Consider the following 15,993-nt stretch of genomic DNA (forward strand, 5'->3'; position numbering starts at 1 on the left):
GAACTGTTCCGTGTATGGAAATGATCTAATACTACAGTGTTTTGCAACTCTTACAGTAGACAATTCTAGGAACATTAGTTCTATGTAGGCCCTTTGAAAATTGTCCGTATCACCAAATGGTTGAGGAAAACAAGTGTAAATGTGTAGCATACAGAGAAAAAGAAAGAAACTGGCTGATTAATTTCAGTTAGCCACTAGGTGGCACAGAATTCCATCTTCATCTTTTCACCTTGTAGTGGTATGACATCAGATTTTCCAAGCAGATGTATGGATTAGCAAAACACCACAACCAGTAAAATTGGTGATAAAACACATCCAAGTACTGAAATTGTATGGCTATCTCCAGACATCCACGTTCGCGATTTTATGATATTCTTCGATGCAGTGTTGGGTCAATAACACATTTTTAAAAATATTAATGTACCCTTTCTGCAACTGCTTATCACCAATAATACTTTTATATTATAAAGGCTATGCACCGAAATGTAAGTTAAAATGCCAGCATTTAGGGCACAGATCAGTCTTTAAACATTTTTTAAAATAAAGCTTTAGATAACATACACTCTTTTTTTCTCGGAGTGTGAATCCTGATGATTTTATGGACACGTCCAGGTAGCTTTCAGAACTGGTTTGCTATTGCCTTCTTCTGGGATTCTTTTTTCAACTTCCCAGTCTAGTCTGCAGTCCTGGAATTTCTTGGTAATCTCTCATCCAAGTACCAGTCAGGTCTGATCCAGGCCAGCATTTTGAAGATCAGCCAACGTTGACTACGTGTGGCTGTGTGTGCAACATCTGAAGCCCTACATACCATAAAATCTGACTCCTCACATCCATAAAATCACTCCTCACTGTGATTTTAAGAGCATACTCTTGACTATTTAGCAAGTTTGAAAAAGGCAGGGCATGTAGAGAGATTAAACTTTCACTACTTCAGAACTTGCTTCTACTAGAATGGTAGCCAATTTTGAACTGTGATCATTTTACACAAGACTATACAACCTGCTATACTTAATGGCAGCCTAGTTTCCTCTGTTAGTGTGTATCTGTGGGAGAGGAGCTTTAAAAATATACATTTAATAAAATCTTCAATAGACTACTGCAGACCTAGAATAAAAGACCCATTGAAAATGGGTGGTTGGATTTTCCAGGTTGCATATTTCTGTATTTGGTTGTATGCTTTTATGATGTTTTTAATTTTGTATGCCACCTTTAGTCTTTTTTGATCTGGTGGCCTTATATGTCTAATAAATCACTACATGTTCAGATGAGTATTTCATTACTTCCAATTCTGCAATCCTGAAATATGTTAACTAGAAACTGAAAAAGACTTGTACTTCAAAAAAAAAAAGTATAGCATAGTAGTATGTTGTTGTTGTTTATTCGTTTAGTCGCTTCCAACTCTTCGTGACTTCATGGACCAGCCCACGCCAGAGCTTCCTGTCGGTCAACACCCCCAGCTCCCCCAGGGACGAGTCCGTCACCTCTAGAATATCATCCATCCACCTTGCCCTTGGTCGGCCCCTCTTCCTTTTGCCCTCCACTCTCCCTAGCATCAGCATCTTCTCCAGGGTATCCTGTCTTCTCATTATGTGGCATAGTAGTATAGTAGTAGTAAATAGACACAGGCCTAAATGTGGATCAAGCTGGAATGTGGTGGGGGGGAGTATATAAACCACAAGAAATGTTTCCAATTCAGACAAATGCCAACAGCTTTCAATCCCTTTAAGAGATTATGATTTTTCAGACTTCCGGTGGGGACAATGGCTGCTTGAGCTGGTTTTTTCTGCTGTCTGCAGACTGACCTGTCAGAGCGTCTTTTTTTCTTGGGCTCCGGCAGGCTTCCCTGGAGCCCAGAAGCATTCTCCAGATTAAGGAGAACCCCAGGAATCCCCCATGTGTTCTCCAGACAGCTGGTCACACCAAGACCGCAAAACAGCGTTTTGCGATCGATTGGTAAGCTATCAGCTGGGAGGCGGGGCTGTTATCTTCTTCCCAAGCCGCTCTGAAGCCAAAAACAGACCTTAAAGCTGCCCACCCCATTTCTACAGCACTAAGTTTGTTTTGTTTGAATTTTACCAAAGAGAGGCTTTCTACAACTAAGAAATGCAGAATCTCTTGGTGACTCCCATTATTTTTGAAAATTATTAACTTAGTAATTTGGCTTTTTATATATAATTTGTTAAATTGAGATTTAAAGAATTTTTTTATTGCTTTTTTCAATTAAAGTGATTTTTGAGGAATATAAAACTTTCTCTTCTTCGCTGAATCTGCAGTTTGGAGTTCTGATCTATTTGCTTTCACTTTACCATGGGAATGCTGTTTGCTATTACTTTTTATTTTCCTAATTGGCCACACCGGAGATAAAAAGGCTGGAGAGAGTGTTCAGTTACAGCATTAATGACTTTACCTTCCTGAGGTACTAGGACAACATAATCTATCTTACTGTTAAGAAATATGGAGGAAATTTGATATTTAAAGATCTCTACAATGCTGTTATTCAAGTCTTGGAGCATTTCTAAGAATTTGTGGAGTCCAAATTGTCACAAGAATTGAGAGAAACTGATAAGGCTGAAAACTAATAGTCAAAGGAAAACTGAGTTGTCAAAAGTTGAAGATAACAAGACAGTATTGGCACCACACCATGATCAAGAAAGAGAATTAAACTCTAGAGGATGGAAGATTTTAGACAAATATTTGGGCTTTTTAAGCAGGTTGTAGAATTTGAAACTGACAAGAAGAAAGCTCTGTACATAATACTAAGACCTGTAAATGCCTTGGTTTACTTTGAAGTGGGATAATTGTCTAAATGTGTTTATCAGGATGGTTTCTTAACGGTTTGGATAAATGTTTATGCTGTTTGGATAATTTTTATATTTTTGGTTAATGTTATTTTAGTTGGCAGATAGGAGCAAATTATAGTGAAGAAGGGTAGTGTTTGTTACTATACGAGGCTCCAACTTATGTTTGAAGGGTTTTATATGTTTTTCTTTAATTGGGAGGGTAATTTTGTTTTAGAAGGGAATGTAATAATGAGAATTTAAATGCTTTATAGAAATAATGTTTACTAGAATATGAATTGGAGTAAGAGATTGATATTGATTTATGTGTATCTTTGTTACACAAAGTCAAAAGTCACTTTGTAGTAGTTTGTTTTGTGTTTTTTCACACCTTTTTGGTTCTGTTTCTTTTTCTTTGTAGGCTTCCTTGTTTCAATCTTTTTAGATTTTATGTATATTTTGAAAATGCTTTAATAAAGTTTTCTAAAAAAAGATTATAATTTTTCATCTTCTCATAGTTTGGTTGTTCATACTATTGGAATGTATGTATGAGTGTTCATTTAGATTCAAATCCTTCTGTAGATGTCTTCAATCTGGCATTCTCTAGTTGTATGGACCATTTCTTCTCAAGAGGAAGTCTGGTTGGGGATTTCAGGAAACTGAACACACAGCCTGATGAAGGAGCTGTTTTATGTTAAATTATCTTACTCCCTCATAAATGTTTAATAACTAGTTTAATAACTACAATTCGGCACAGCAACTAAATACGTTCCTACTCAAAAAGTAATCCAGCTAAATTCAACACGGCTTATTTACAAGCAGTTGGATGAAGATTGTAGCCTTAGTATTTTGATTATTTTAAAAAGTAAATATAAAACAAAATGCCAAATAAGAGACTGTATCAAATATTAATGCATAAGAGAAAAACTATTTTAAAGCTGGGGAAAACACACACACACACACAAAAGGACTTACTGCCTGGCCTGGTCCTTATTGGCGTATGTTACATTTACTACTGCAGTCTCTGTGTCAGTATTCACTAGAACAAAAAAAGGATATATAGAAAAAAATAAATTAAAACTTGATTTTGTTATTTCTTTTAAATAAAGTATTTTGAATGTTACGCTACCTTGCTCACAGTTTTCCACAGTTCCATATTGTGCTAGCAAACTGTCCAGGACCTATTAAAAAGAAACAAATTACAATGTAAACTTTATATAACAGTTATACAAGAAAATATACTTTTCAGCAAGATGTATAAAAAACACAAAAAAATCCAATTATGTTTACTTCTTACAAAGCTAGTGACATAGGTTTCTCCAGTACCTTTCTAAAGTTTCATAATCTTTTTTTCTGAATGTGAAACTTCCACATTTAACTTGATTGCTAGCAATTTAATAAGTCCTTGAATAGCAAATCTATGAAAACCAATAGCATATATAGTGTTAGAAAATTCTCAATAGTTTGAATGAAAGAAGATTCAGACAAGAAATAAATTAATTACATTAACTAGGCTAGTTATATTATACACCACACACACACACACACACACACACACACAGAGCAATTTCTCCTCTAATTTCTCTTCTCACGTTTTAAGGTCTATAGTTTAACTATATAAATCTATGCATACTCCTCTCACTGTGAATTTGTTAAATTACAATAATCACAAACTCTTATTTGGATTTACTGAAGAATTACTTCTGAGTAGACATATAGGATTACACCATATCTATAACAGTGTTTATCATGGTTAATGTTGTTTTAAATGCGTACTAAATAAAACTTTATTCTATTCAAGAGTTAAGCAAAATTAAAGAGATTGCAAAGATGTTGCAGTAAACTGCTATACTACGTCATATACAACTGAACACAGACCATTAAAATTACATTACTTCATAGCAAAATTACCACAGGAAAAAATATCCTTGAGACTTAAATCTGCACACATTGAAACAGGCTTTCTAGTTACTATAAATTCCCCCAAAATCAAAATAAAACCATGCTCATTAAGCAAAAAGGTTGACTCAAATAAATGTAATATTAAAAATATTTCAAGTGCTTTTCTTACAGTCAAGAGTTTACACATAATAGACTTTTAAAAATAAATGTAGAGGTGTTTACAATTAATTATAATGTTTACAGGAATATTTATTGTGAAGTAACATGAATTGAGTTGGAATTTGTTTTTTGCTTAATGTGCTTGAAACTACCTCCCCCCTGGGGGGGAAGGGGAAGCAACAACCAAGTGAATTTTTTTTTTACTTCATTAGAACAAAAAATTCCTTGCATATTCTGGAATGTAACTTTTCAAGTCAGATAGCACTTAATCAATAGTAGTAAGAAATATGTATTTTTAAAATTACAATAGCTAGCAATTTTACCATGACTTAAATATGAGAGAGAGAGAGAAAGAGAAAGAGAAAGAGAGAGAGAGAGAGAATAGTCCTCTGAGATAAGATTAGGTTCCCTTCATTCATTTACAAGTGCAACCTAGTCGGGTTTGCAGACTAGCAACAAGTAGGGTTTATGCAGAAGGAAACCTCTTGAAGGGACATTGTTGGATATATTTACCCCCACCCTCCTTTTTTAAGCCATGAAAAGCAGCTTTAGCTTCTCTGCTGATGCCTGGAAGCTGATTATTAAAATGTTAAATAAAATAAACATACTTTTAAGCTAAATTCTTTTTTGAGCAGAGGAAATGAAAAATCATATACCTACTTGTTAAACAGGAGTATTGTAACTCACTCCTTCAAAGGAAAAACAGTGGGTTGGATGAACACTTCATTCATGTTTAGAGCAAACCCACAAAAATCAATGGGATGCAAATTTAAACCTGTATCCAACCATTATCCTTGAATCATTATTCTTGTAATACAATGAAGTACACTTTCCCTTTAATATTAATCCTATGCCTGATATTGGCTTATTCCATCATAGTTCTAACATTCTCTCTTTGTGGAAAAAAAAGGAACTGAGCATACTGAGCTTATAGACAGACTTTTGATAAGTTAATTTAAAAACGACATCCAATATAAGCAGCATTCTATAAAGGCAAAATGACTATAGGCTGAATGTAAAAACAAAATAAACAAGAAAAATAACCAAGGCATTTACATTCTAAATCTCTCACCATAACCTTAATAGTTCTGGCCTCACACACACAAAAAATCACATTTTAAATCAATATACATGAATGAAACCAAGAAAAGTATCAGAAATACTAGCTTCTGCATTCTAGCTCCTTACATACTAGGCTTTTCTTACACACTTTTACAACAGTTCCCAATTCCTATTTGATTTTACAAAATGCTATACATTTTACTTTTTACTCCTAAAAGCCAAGACCTCTAGCTTTACTTTAAAGACAAACCCATTTTGTCTAAATTGCTCATCTGCCTCTCAATCTCCACGTGCAGCCTTGTTGGGCAATGAGAACAGAATTTCTAGCCAAGCTGGTAGTGCGATAGCAATCCTGATGAGCAGCTGAAAAGAAAAGTTTATTTGTATAAATATTTACTCTAGCTAGAAAATAATGCATTCCTTTTTTTATGCGGGAACTCCAGCATTTGTCTAATTGGGGTCTCCTCCTCTTGTTATAACACAGATGCCTTTCTTGCACACAAAAAGCTGCACTCTTACACTATAGGCTTTCATTCATCAGACACTAAAAGCCAAGTTGAACAGTGTTATAAACAGTGTTACTCTATACCTACTCAAAAGCCACAATAATCTCCAACAAAGAGCCAACTAAGCAAATAATGTATTAATATCTTAAGCATTGAAATCCAACATACAGTTCTGTGAAAACATAACAGCTCTTTTGGATTTACTCAGTTTTTTAGTATCTTTGCCACTGTGTGTTCTTCACGTGAGTCCTACATAAAGAAATTGAAGGAACAAATAACACCAAATTTTGGTCTATGCTCCATTTATTTTATAAACAAATTAACCTAGCATGCAATATGCCAGCATGAAAAAGTAATCACCCTTTAGATTCAGTAACTAACTGCACTACTTTTAGCTCAGTAACTGCAGTCAAATGCTTCCTGTAGTCAGAGATTAGTTTCTCACATGGCTGTTTAGGAATTTGGGAACCTTCCTCCATGGCAAAATGCTTTATCTTAGTAAAATGTGAAAATTTCTAGCATGAACTACAGTACTCATTTCAGGTCCTGCTACAACTTTATTATAGGGTTTGGGCATGGACTAGGACTTGACCATTCCAAAATACCTAAGTTCTTCATGAAGACTTGCTAGTATGCTTGGGATAATTCTTGCTGCATGACCCTTGCTGCACTTTAGCTTATGGGCAGGTGATCAAATATTCTCTTGTAGAATTCCTCTGATACAAAGGAGAATTTGTGCTTCCTTCAGTGGCAGCTAGTATCCAGATCCTAAGGCAGCAAAGCATTCCCAACCCATATTAATCTCTCTTTTATCTACACTATTAACACAGTATTGGAAATCTTTGATTTTTTTTTTTTAAGAGACGAACCTATATTTTTAACGTGGCGTTTAAATTTTTTTGTATTAAGACTAGAGAGCAGTCTAAACATTAAGAATGAGAAAAGAACTTCTAAAAATACTTATTGGGCACGTTTGTAAATTAGTAGAAAGCTCATGGTGATAGAGTGTTGCAGGAATCAGCCTCAGGGCTACTTTTAACATGACCATGAAAAATAAAATAGTCGGCCCATGCTGCAGAGTTTTGACAGAATGGCTCATATATGTAATACATATATATTTAGAAATTAGGCATCTGTAGAAATAGCAATGTTCATTATGAGAAAGAACTACTCTACTTGATATGCAGACCAGCTTCTTTCATAATAAAAAATATGCAAACTTTTGGCTGACATAGAACAGGTTGTCAAGCAGAAAACAAAAAGTTACTTCATTCACATAAAATTGCATAACTATTACTGTCAGCAGATACTAATGATTCTTATTATCAGTAAGTGATTATATTGACCTGATCTACAATATTTCAAGGATATAATAAGGGAACAAGCCTTAGCACTGTGACAGGCAGTATTTGGACTACAAGTACCCCTGAGCTTTATCTGTGCATGTGTGGAACCCAACGCTCTACTATTGAAAGTTGGTGGCAACACCAACTTTATTAGCAGAAAGTTTATTAGCAGAAAACTAAAAAATTAAGCCTTTGGTCAGTCACAGCAAACAGACCTCCAGAAACCCAAAACTGCGATTTTTGTTTCTAAAAAGCTTCACTCATTGTGTGATATCACATCATTGCTTTGCCTTCTTTTGGCTAGTTGAGGTTTATTTGGAGGTCAGACGGTTTCCATTTTGAGATACAGAAAATACTGTATGAAAAGATGAATATGTCAGCAGAATTAAGAAATCACGAACACTGTAGGGATAATCAAATTGTGGTTAAATTGTTGAATTGGGGCTTAGAAACCCTGCACTCCATTCCCATTAAGTCACAAAACTCACTAGGTGAGTTTTTCTGGACTTACAAATTTCATGGAATTGTTAGTAGGATATAATCAAGGACAGCAAATCATATACAGTCAGGACCAGAAATATTGGAACAAGGATAACTGTTTTGGCATTTGGCCTCTGTATACCACCACATTGAAGCTGAAAGGAAACACACCCAGATGGGAGCGAAGTCAGGACTTTCAGCTGTAATTCAAGGGGTCTGACAAAAGTGGGGCACGAACCATTCAGGAAGTACAGCCAGTGGCATACACACACACCCATCGTTGGTGGCTCATAAGTAATGGAATGAATGGCTGACAAGAAGCTGCATGGCCAGGTGTGGCCTGTTTCCTGGGTACCCCATGACCAATCAAGCAGATAAAAGGCCTGGAGGTGGTTCTGAGTGTTACATTTGCATTTGGTAGCTGTTCACTGGAACTCTCAACATGAGGTCCAAAGAGGTGTCCATGCAAGTGAAGGAGGCCATCATTAGGCTGAGAAAACAAAATAAACCCATCAGAGAGATAGCAAAAACATTAGGAGTGTCCAATATGACAGTTTGGAACATGCTGAAAAAGAAGGAATTAACTGGCAAGCTCAGCAACAGCAGAAGGCCTGCAAGACCACGAAAGACAACTAAAGTGGATGACCATGAATTCTGCTCATGGTGAAGAGGAACCCTTTCACAACATCTAGCCAGGTCAAGAACGCTATTGAGGAGGTAGGCATGTCACTGTCAACATCTACAGTCAAGAGACGGCTTTATGAATGTGAATACAGAAGCTTCACAACAAGGTGCAAACCACTGGTAACACTCAAGGACAGAAAGGCCAGATTAGACTTGGCCAGCAAACACCTAAAAAAGCCTGCCCAGTTCTGGAATAAGATTCTCTGGACTGATGAAACCAAGATTAACTTGCACCAGAATAATGAGAAGAGAAAAGTATGGAGAAGGAAAGGAACAGCTCATGACCCAAAGCATACCACATCATCTGTCAAACATGGTGGAGGCAGTGTTATGGCATGGTCATGTATGGCTGCCAATGGAACCGGGTCACTGGTGTTTATTGATGACCTGACTGCTGATAAAAGCAGCAAGATGAATTCTGAAGTGTATAGGCTATACTTTCTGCTCAGATTCAGCCAAATGCTGCCAAACCGATAGGACGCTGCTTCATATTGCAGATGGATAATGACCCAAAACATACAGCAAAAGCTACCCAAGAGTTTCTCAAGGCAAAGAAGTGGGATGTTCTTCAATGGCCAAGTCAGTCACCTGATCTCAACCCAACAGAGCATGCTTTTCACTTACTGAAGACAAGACTGAAGGCAGAAAGACCCAGAAACAAGCAGCAGCTGAAGGCAGCTGCAGTAAAGGCCTGGCAAAGCATCTCAAGGGAGGAAACTCAGCATTTGGTCATGTCTGTGGGTTCCAGACTTCAGGCAGTCATTGACTGCAAAGGATTTTCATCCAGGAAATAAAGGCAATCCTTATATTTGTAATGATGTTGGTTTGTTCCATTACTTATGAGCCACCAACGATGGGTGTGTGTGTATGCCACTGGCTATACTTCCTGAATGGTTAGTGCCCCACTTTTGTCAAACCTCTTGAATTACAGCTGAAAGTCCTGACTTCGCTCCCATCTGGGTGTGTTTCCTTTCAACTTCAATGTGGTGGTACACAGAGGCCAAATGCCAAAACAGTTATCCTTGTTCCAATATTTATGGTCCTGACTGTATTTGTATTTCCAAGATTCTTGAAATAAGTAAAATATATATGAAATAGTACTTCTAACTTTAAGCAACCATTTTTTCAATATAATCAAAATTATCAGGAAAATGGGAATTCATTAAAGTTCCTATATTGTGTCCATGGAAAAGGACTGAAGAAACAGAAAAAGCTTGAACAATAACCAAGAAACAGAGAAGCTATGGAGAGACAATATAATTAATGAGAATTAAACACTGCTTTGATCTGCAGAATCTATTTGATTCCAAGCAGCCTACCATTGGAGGCTTTTAAAAAATTAGCACCCTCCAACTTTGTGTTTATTGTACAGTTTATGCCACAAGCATATTTTAATTTTGCAACTTAAAAAAAAATAGCTTACTATGCTAAAGCAGATGCACCAAGGAGGAAAAACGTGTACGATTTAAGGTGTAAATAGTGCCACTCTTACGTTTTGCTTAACCAAAAAAAAAAAAAAATCAGATTTGAGAGATACCTACTCCAAGGGGGTTGCTATCTAGAGATACAGGGAAATAGGAGAAAGCTTGAGAAATGGCTACCAATGGTAAATGTGATTGTATGTATAATCAACACAGAGAACTTGTTATCCCTATAATCTTCAATAAAACACTTGTATTTCACAGACACACTGGGAACTCAATACATCACTTTCCTCTATTATACCAAAAATATTACAGAAACCAGAGAAATTTAGCTTGCTGTTTGAGGCTTGCCAGTTCCATGATTGATTGGTATGAAGCAGGAAGACAAGATTATTTTAATAGTCCTAAGGATTCAAAAACTACCTATATACGTCTTGTTAAATCACAATTTGTCCAAAAAGCCATGGCGGCTACATATACTGACTGCCTGAAAACCATAATGGCTGGAGTCTAATAGCACACCAAACCAAAACTGAACAAACCACATGTATTGACCCTGTCTTATCAGAATCTCAAATGTCTCCAGCCATTGCTCCAAAATGCTGGAGACTTCCTGCATAACAAGTTGAAGCATTGTGGACAAGCAAATAAATACTGGTGAAAATTCTAGTCCACCCTTCAGGTATATTCCTGTTACTGTTGTCACTGTATTTTGTTTTAATAAAATCAAATGCAGGCATCTTTAAATAATCAGACAGACTGATCTGTATATATTTGTATACATTCTTATTGAAAACAGGAAAATCCTTTTATATCTGAAAAGACATATATAAGCTTATATTGCACAGCAAAGCACATCAAGTGATTAATGCTACAAAAGGTGTTATTTTAATTAGTATCCATATTCAGTATTTACTGGATTTGTTAATATTGCGGAAAGAGCATCAAGGCAATACAGTTTAATTGTCTATGTTTTCCAAAGTTGTATTAAAACAATAGATATTTATATAAAAAATACTGTGAACCTTTTTGAAATTTTAGTATTTCTGCGTAAGTATGACCTGAATCATGATCTGTTCTCCACACAAGTCCGAAAACTAGACAAAGAGAACCCTATTAAAGAAATGAGTCAAAAACAGTATACTTGTTCATTGATCTATTGAGGAAAATGATCCAAAGCTTCATATTTGTGTGTGTCAAAAGTACATGAACCTCTAGGATTATCACTGCATTTGAAGGAGAAATTAGAATCAAGTGTTTCAATCAGTGGGATGATAATCAGATGGGAGTGTGGGAGGTCCTGCCTTATTTTAAAGAACAGAATTCTGGGTATTCACTATCAGAGTCTGATCTTCACAACACAGGTATGTCGAAGCATGTCATGGCTCAAACAAAGGAGATTTCTAAGGACCACCAAAAAAGAGTTGTTGATGCTCACCAGGCTGGAAAAGCTTACTATTCCCAAAGAGTCGGGACTCCACCAGTCCACCGTCAGGCAGATCGTGTACGAACGGAGGCTATTTAGCAGCACTGTTACCCTCTCAGGAGTGGTCAACAAACCAAGATCATACCAAGAGCAAGGTGTGTAATACTCCGGGAGGTCTCAAAGAAGCCCAAGGCAATGTCTAAGGAACTAAAGGCCTCTCTTGCATTGGCAAATGTCAGTGTTCATGAGACCACCATTGGGAGAACATTGAACAACAAGAGTGGGCATGGCAGAACTGCAAGGAGAAAGCCACTACTCTCCAAAAAGAGCATTGCTGCCCATCTGTAGTTTGCAAAAGACCACGAGGGTAAGCCCAAAGGCTGTTGGAAGAATGTTCTGTGGATGCATGAGACCAAAATAGAACTTTTTGGCTTGAATGAAAAGCATTATGTTTGTTGAAGGCAAACACTGCATTCCAGCATAAGAACCTTTTCCCATCTGTGAAATGTGGTGGTGGCAGTATCATGGTTTGGGCCTGCTTTGCTGCCTCTGGACCAGAACGGCTTGCCATCGTTGATGGAACTATGAATTCTGAATTGTACCAGCAAATTCTACAGGAAAATGTCAGGGTATCTGTCCATAAACTGAAGCGCAAGAGAAAGTGGGTCATGAAGCAAGACACTGACCCCAAACGCACAAGTCACATGACTAAAGAACGGTTAAAGCAGAAGAAAATGTTTTGGAATGCCCAAGTTAAAAGTCCTGACCTTAATTCTATAGAAACGTTGTGGAAGCGGGCAGTTCATGCCAGAAAGCCCACCAACATCCCTGAGTTGAAGCTGTTCTTTGAGGAGGAATGGGCTCAAATTCCTCCAAGGCTACGTGCAGGAGCGATCAAGAGTTATCGGAAACGTTTAACTGCAGTGACTGCCGCCCAAGAGAAGCACACCAGTTACTGAAAGCAAAAGTTCACATACTTTTGCCACACACAAATATGAAAATTTGGATCATTTTCCTCAATAAATCAATGAACAAGTACAGTAGACTCTCAGTTAACCAGAACTCAAGCAACTGGCACTCTCATGCAACTGGCAGAAAAATCGAACTGAGATTCTCAAGCAGCCAGGAGGGGGGGAAAAAAAAAAAGCACTCTCAAGCAATTGGCAAAAAAAACCTGGCACTCTCAAGCAACTGGCAAAATAATCTGTATCTCTCTGCTGCCATCTAGTGGGTATTAGGGTTTAATAGTAACTCTCAAGCAACCAGAAACTACATTTATCCAGCATCTACCAATCCTCATGGGTGCCGGTTAACTGAGAGTCTACTGTATACTGTTTTTGACTCATTTGTTTAACTGGGTTCTCTTTATCTAGTTTTAGGATTTGTGTGGAAATCAGATATTTTAGGTCATATTTATGCAGAAATATTGAAAATTCAAAAGGGTTCACAAACATTTAAGCACCATTGTACATAATTCATCCATACTGATTACTAGCATGATACATATGAATTTGACTGTAAACTCCCTGAAGCAGGAAGCATTCCTGCTACAGAGCTAATCGTATCAAAACAGTTCATGGCATTGGGTACTTATGTTCAAATTGGGGGATGTTGAAGTCTTGTCCAGTAAACCAGTCACAAAGCATACAAGCTTGGTTGGTCTTCATGGTCCCTGGTTCGTTCAACACACCATATTATGTATAAATCATACGTATTTATTTAATAGATTTTAATTTGTAGTCTTACAGCTAGTTATTTAAAGAGTGTGTTTGTGTGGGTATGAAATGCATATATATACACATAATCTCTCTCAGAGTTTAATGCATTCTAAAAATAATCTATCAACAGCAAATCACATTTCTGCATGCACACTTTTAACCTATTTATACAGCTGCAGGTGCCATCTATGGGTACTTACCTGCCTATTCCCACATCAGCTTGCATGCACACTAACTTTATTTTATCAACCTTTCATCTCAATTTAATTGCCTTTCTTACTATGGCATGCTACTTTTACCTTTCCTTCTCCAAGAAGATTTTTATAGCAACTGTTCCAGTGTGTTACCACCATTACATGAAAAATTCTAATTTTTCCCCAGGCATTTAAATATTTTATTTTTATTGATACAACTAAGATATCATTCTATTATTATTTACATTAGTTACATTGTAAGTCTCCCTAAATATGGGGGAGAGTGGAGAATACTGTAGATAAATACTATTTTTGGTAAATAAAATATACCAAAAGACTTCAGCAGCTCTTCAGCATCCAACAACTACCAGATAAACTATTTAGACAAAACAAATATGGATTTTACAAATTGTATCTCTAACTACAGCAAGATAAAGAGGCACAAATAAAAAGGTGTTCTCATATTCTTGTGATAGTATATACATTACTACCTAAATTTTATAGAATCTTCAGCATGGTGCTTTGAAAATAATTAGAGACAGAAGATTATATGAAAAGCTTCCATTTATAATAGTTGTCATAATGTTAATGTTTATGAACATTATCAGAAAAGCACTGATGAGCCTTCAAAGAGAGAATAAATGAACCAGGAAGCTACTATTCACCTAAGATTGTACTGCAGAACTCTGAAAACATTTAGCTCCAACTGCCCACAATTAAGGGCAGTTGCAAGAAATACATGGAAGCCTCTATTCTTCAAACCTGCAAATTAACACCCCAAGAACAAAAATTGTTCTTGTCAATAATTTGCATCTGTTAGGAGATTTAGAAGGAAAAGAAGTGAGAGAACAAGAGACAAGGTAAAAGGAAAAGGTGTAAAACATACCACCAATTTATCTTTTTAAACAAGTAAATATTTAAAGATGAATGCTTACCTCCCACTGCAAGTGTGGCGGGATATTTCGGATTTGAAGTTTCCGACTCCTAGTGACACAGGTGGGAGGGAGGGGGGAGAGAAAAAGAAAGATTGTTATTTAACACAATATACAAAGTTAGAACACTACTGCATATTAATAACAATATGTGGGGGAAAAATCTTATGGTAGAAAAGGGTAATATGTCTTATTTCAAGCTTCTTCAAAAATATTCAACAGAATAGACTGTGTTCTAAGATACTTTGTATAGTGTTTTATTGACTTACTGAAGCATTTGACACTAGAAACATTTGGTTCAATATAACGTCCCCATGCATATGGTTTAGATATGAAATTGTTACATACACTTGTAAAAGTTATTCCTAAAGTTTAACCTCCCAAAACAATTTTCATGTGTGAATTTTGTTAATTCTAACACTAGCAGCAATTTAATTAGCACTTAAATTTCTAAGATTCTATACCTCTCAGATTTTGATTGGTTATTTATTACATTCTCATCTCTGTTTTAAAAACACATCAACCTCCGGTCATGAAAACTTTGTTTGCAATAGTACACCAAGATTTATTTATTTAAGATTTTTTTTTATCCCGCCTTTATTATTTTTATAAATAACTCAAGGCGGGGAACATAACCTAATACTTCTTCCTCCTCCTATTTTCCCAACAACAACCCTGTGAGGTGACTTGGGCTGAGAGAGTGACTGGCTCAAGGTCACCCAGCAGGTTTCATGACTAAGGCGGGACTAGAACTCTCAGTCTTCTGGTTTCTAGCCCAGCACCTTAACCACTAGACCAAACTGGAACTCTGCCTAAAAGATTCTTTGGCCTGATCAAATCCCGTTGGAATCAGTATACTAGGGAACGTCCACAATACTTTGGGATGGCAACTAGTAGTTTCTGCCAGGAAGTCTGGAATTTGTCTTGAAGAGTCAAAAATAGCCAGACTCCTTGGGTGAAAGCTAATGTGCTATTTGGTACAGGTTTTAATTGGAACCATTCCAGCCTCAGCCCAAAGGGCTGAATTAGAGACACAATACGGAACCAAAAATACGTTCCTTAAGAAGCTTGATTGAACAAACGATTCTAAATTCTTACATGCACAGATTTGGAAGCTATAAAATGGCTGTGCTACTACTTTGGCATCAGAATACTTCAGCAGAAGACCAGGTATTTAATTACCTTCTATCATGCAAAAAAAAAAAACACCTGTGGATGGCAGCTACATTTCTTCTGACGTTTAGAGATGGAATTTGGGGCAATTCCATTGGCATGGAAAACAATTCCAAGGTATTTGAGGGCATGAATTTGTTTGATATTATTCCTACAGGTAGTCCTCATTTAAAGTCCACTTGTTCAGTGGCTGAAGTTGCAACGGTGTTG

At 36.6% G+C, this 15,993-nt stretch overlaps 1 protein-coding gene across 1 annotated transcript in view; it reads right to left on the reverse strand.

Annotated features, from left to right (window-relative positions):
- Window positions 1-15,993, reverse strand: part of IGF2BP3 (insulin like growth factor 2 mRNA binding protein 3) — a 79,552-nt gene that overhangs the window by 34,113 nt on the left and 29,446 nt on the right. The window contains exons 3-5 of the mRNA XM_063303762.1: window positions 14,614-14,662; window positions 3,907-3,958; window positions 3,753-3,816 (exon numbers count right to left, since the gene is read on the reverse strand). Of these exons, the coding sequence (XP_063159832.1) occupies window positions 3,753-3,816; window positions 3,907-3,958; window positions 14,614-14,662 (165 nt within the window). The remainder of the gene's footprint in view (window positions 1-3,752; window positions 3,817-3,906; window positions 3,959-14,613; window positions 14,663-15,993) is intronic.

This window comes from Candoia aspera, chromosome 4 (assembly GCF_035149785.1).
Source record: "Candoia aspera isolate rCanAsp1 chromosome 4, rCanAsp1.hap2, whole genome shotgun sequence".
NCBI lineage: Eukaryota > Metazoa > Chordata > Lepidosauria > Squamata > Boidae > Candoia > Candoia aspera.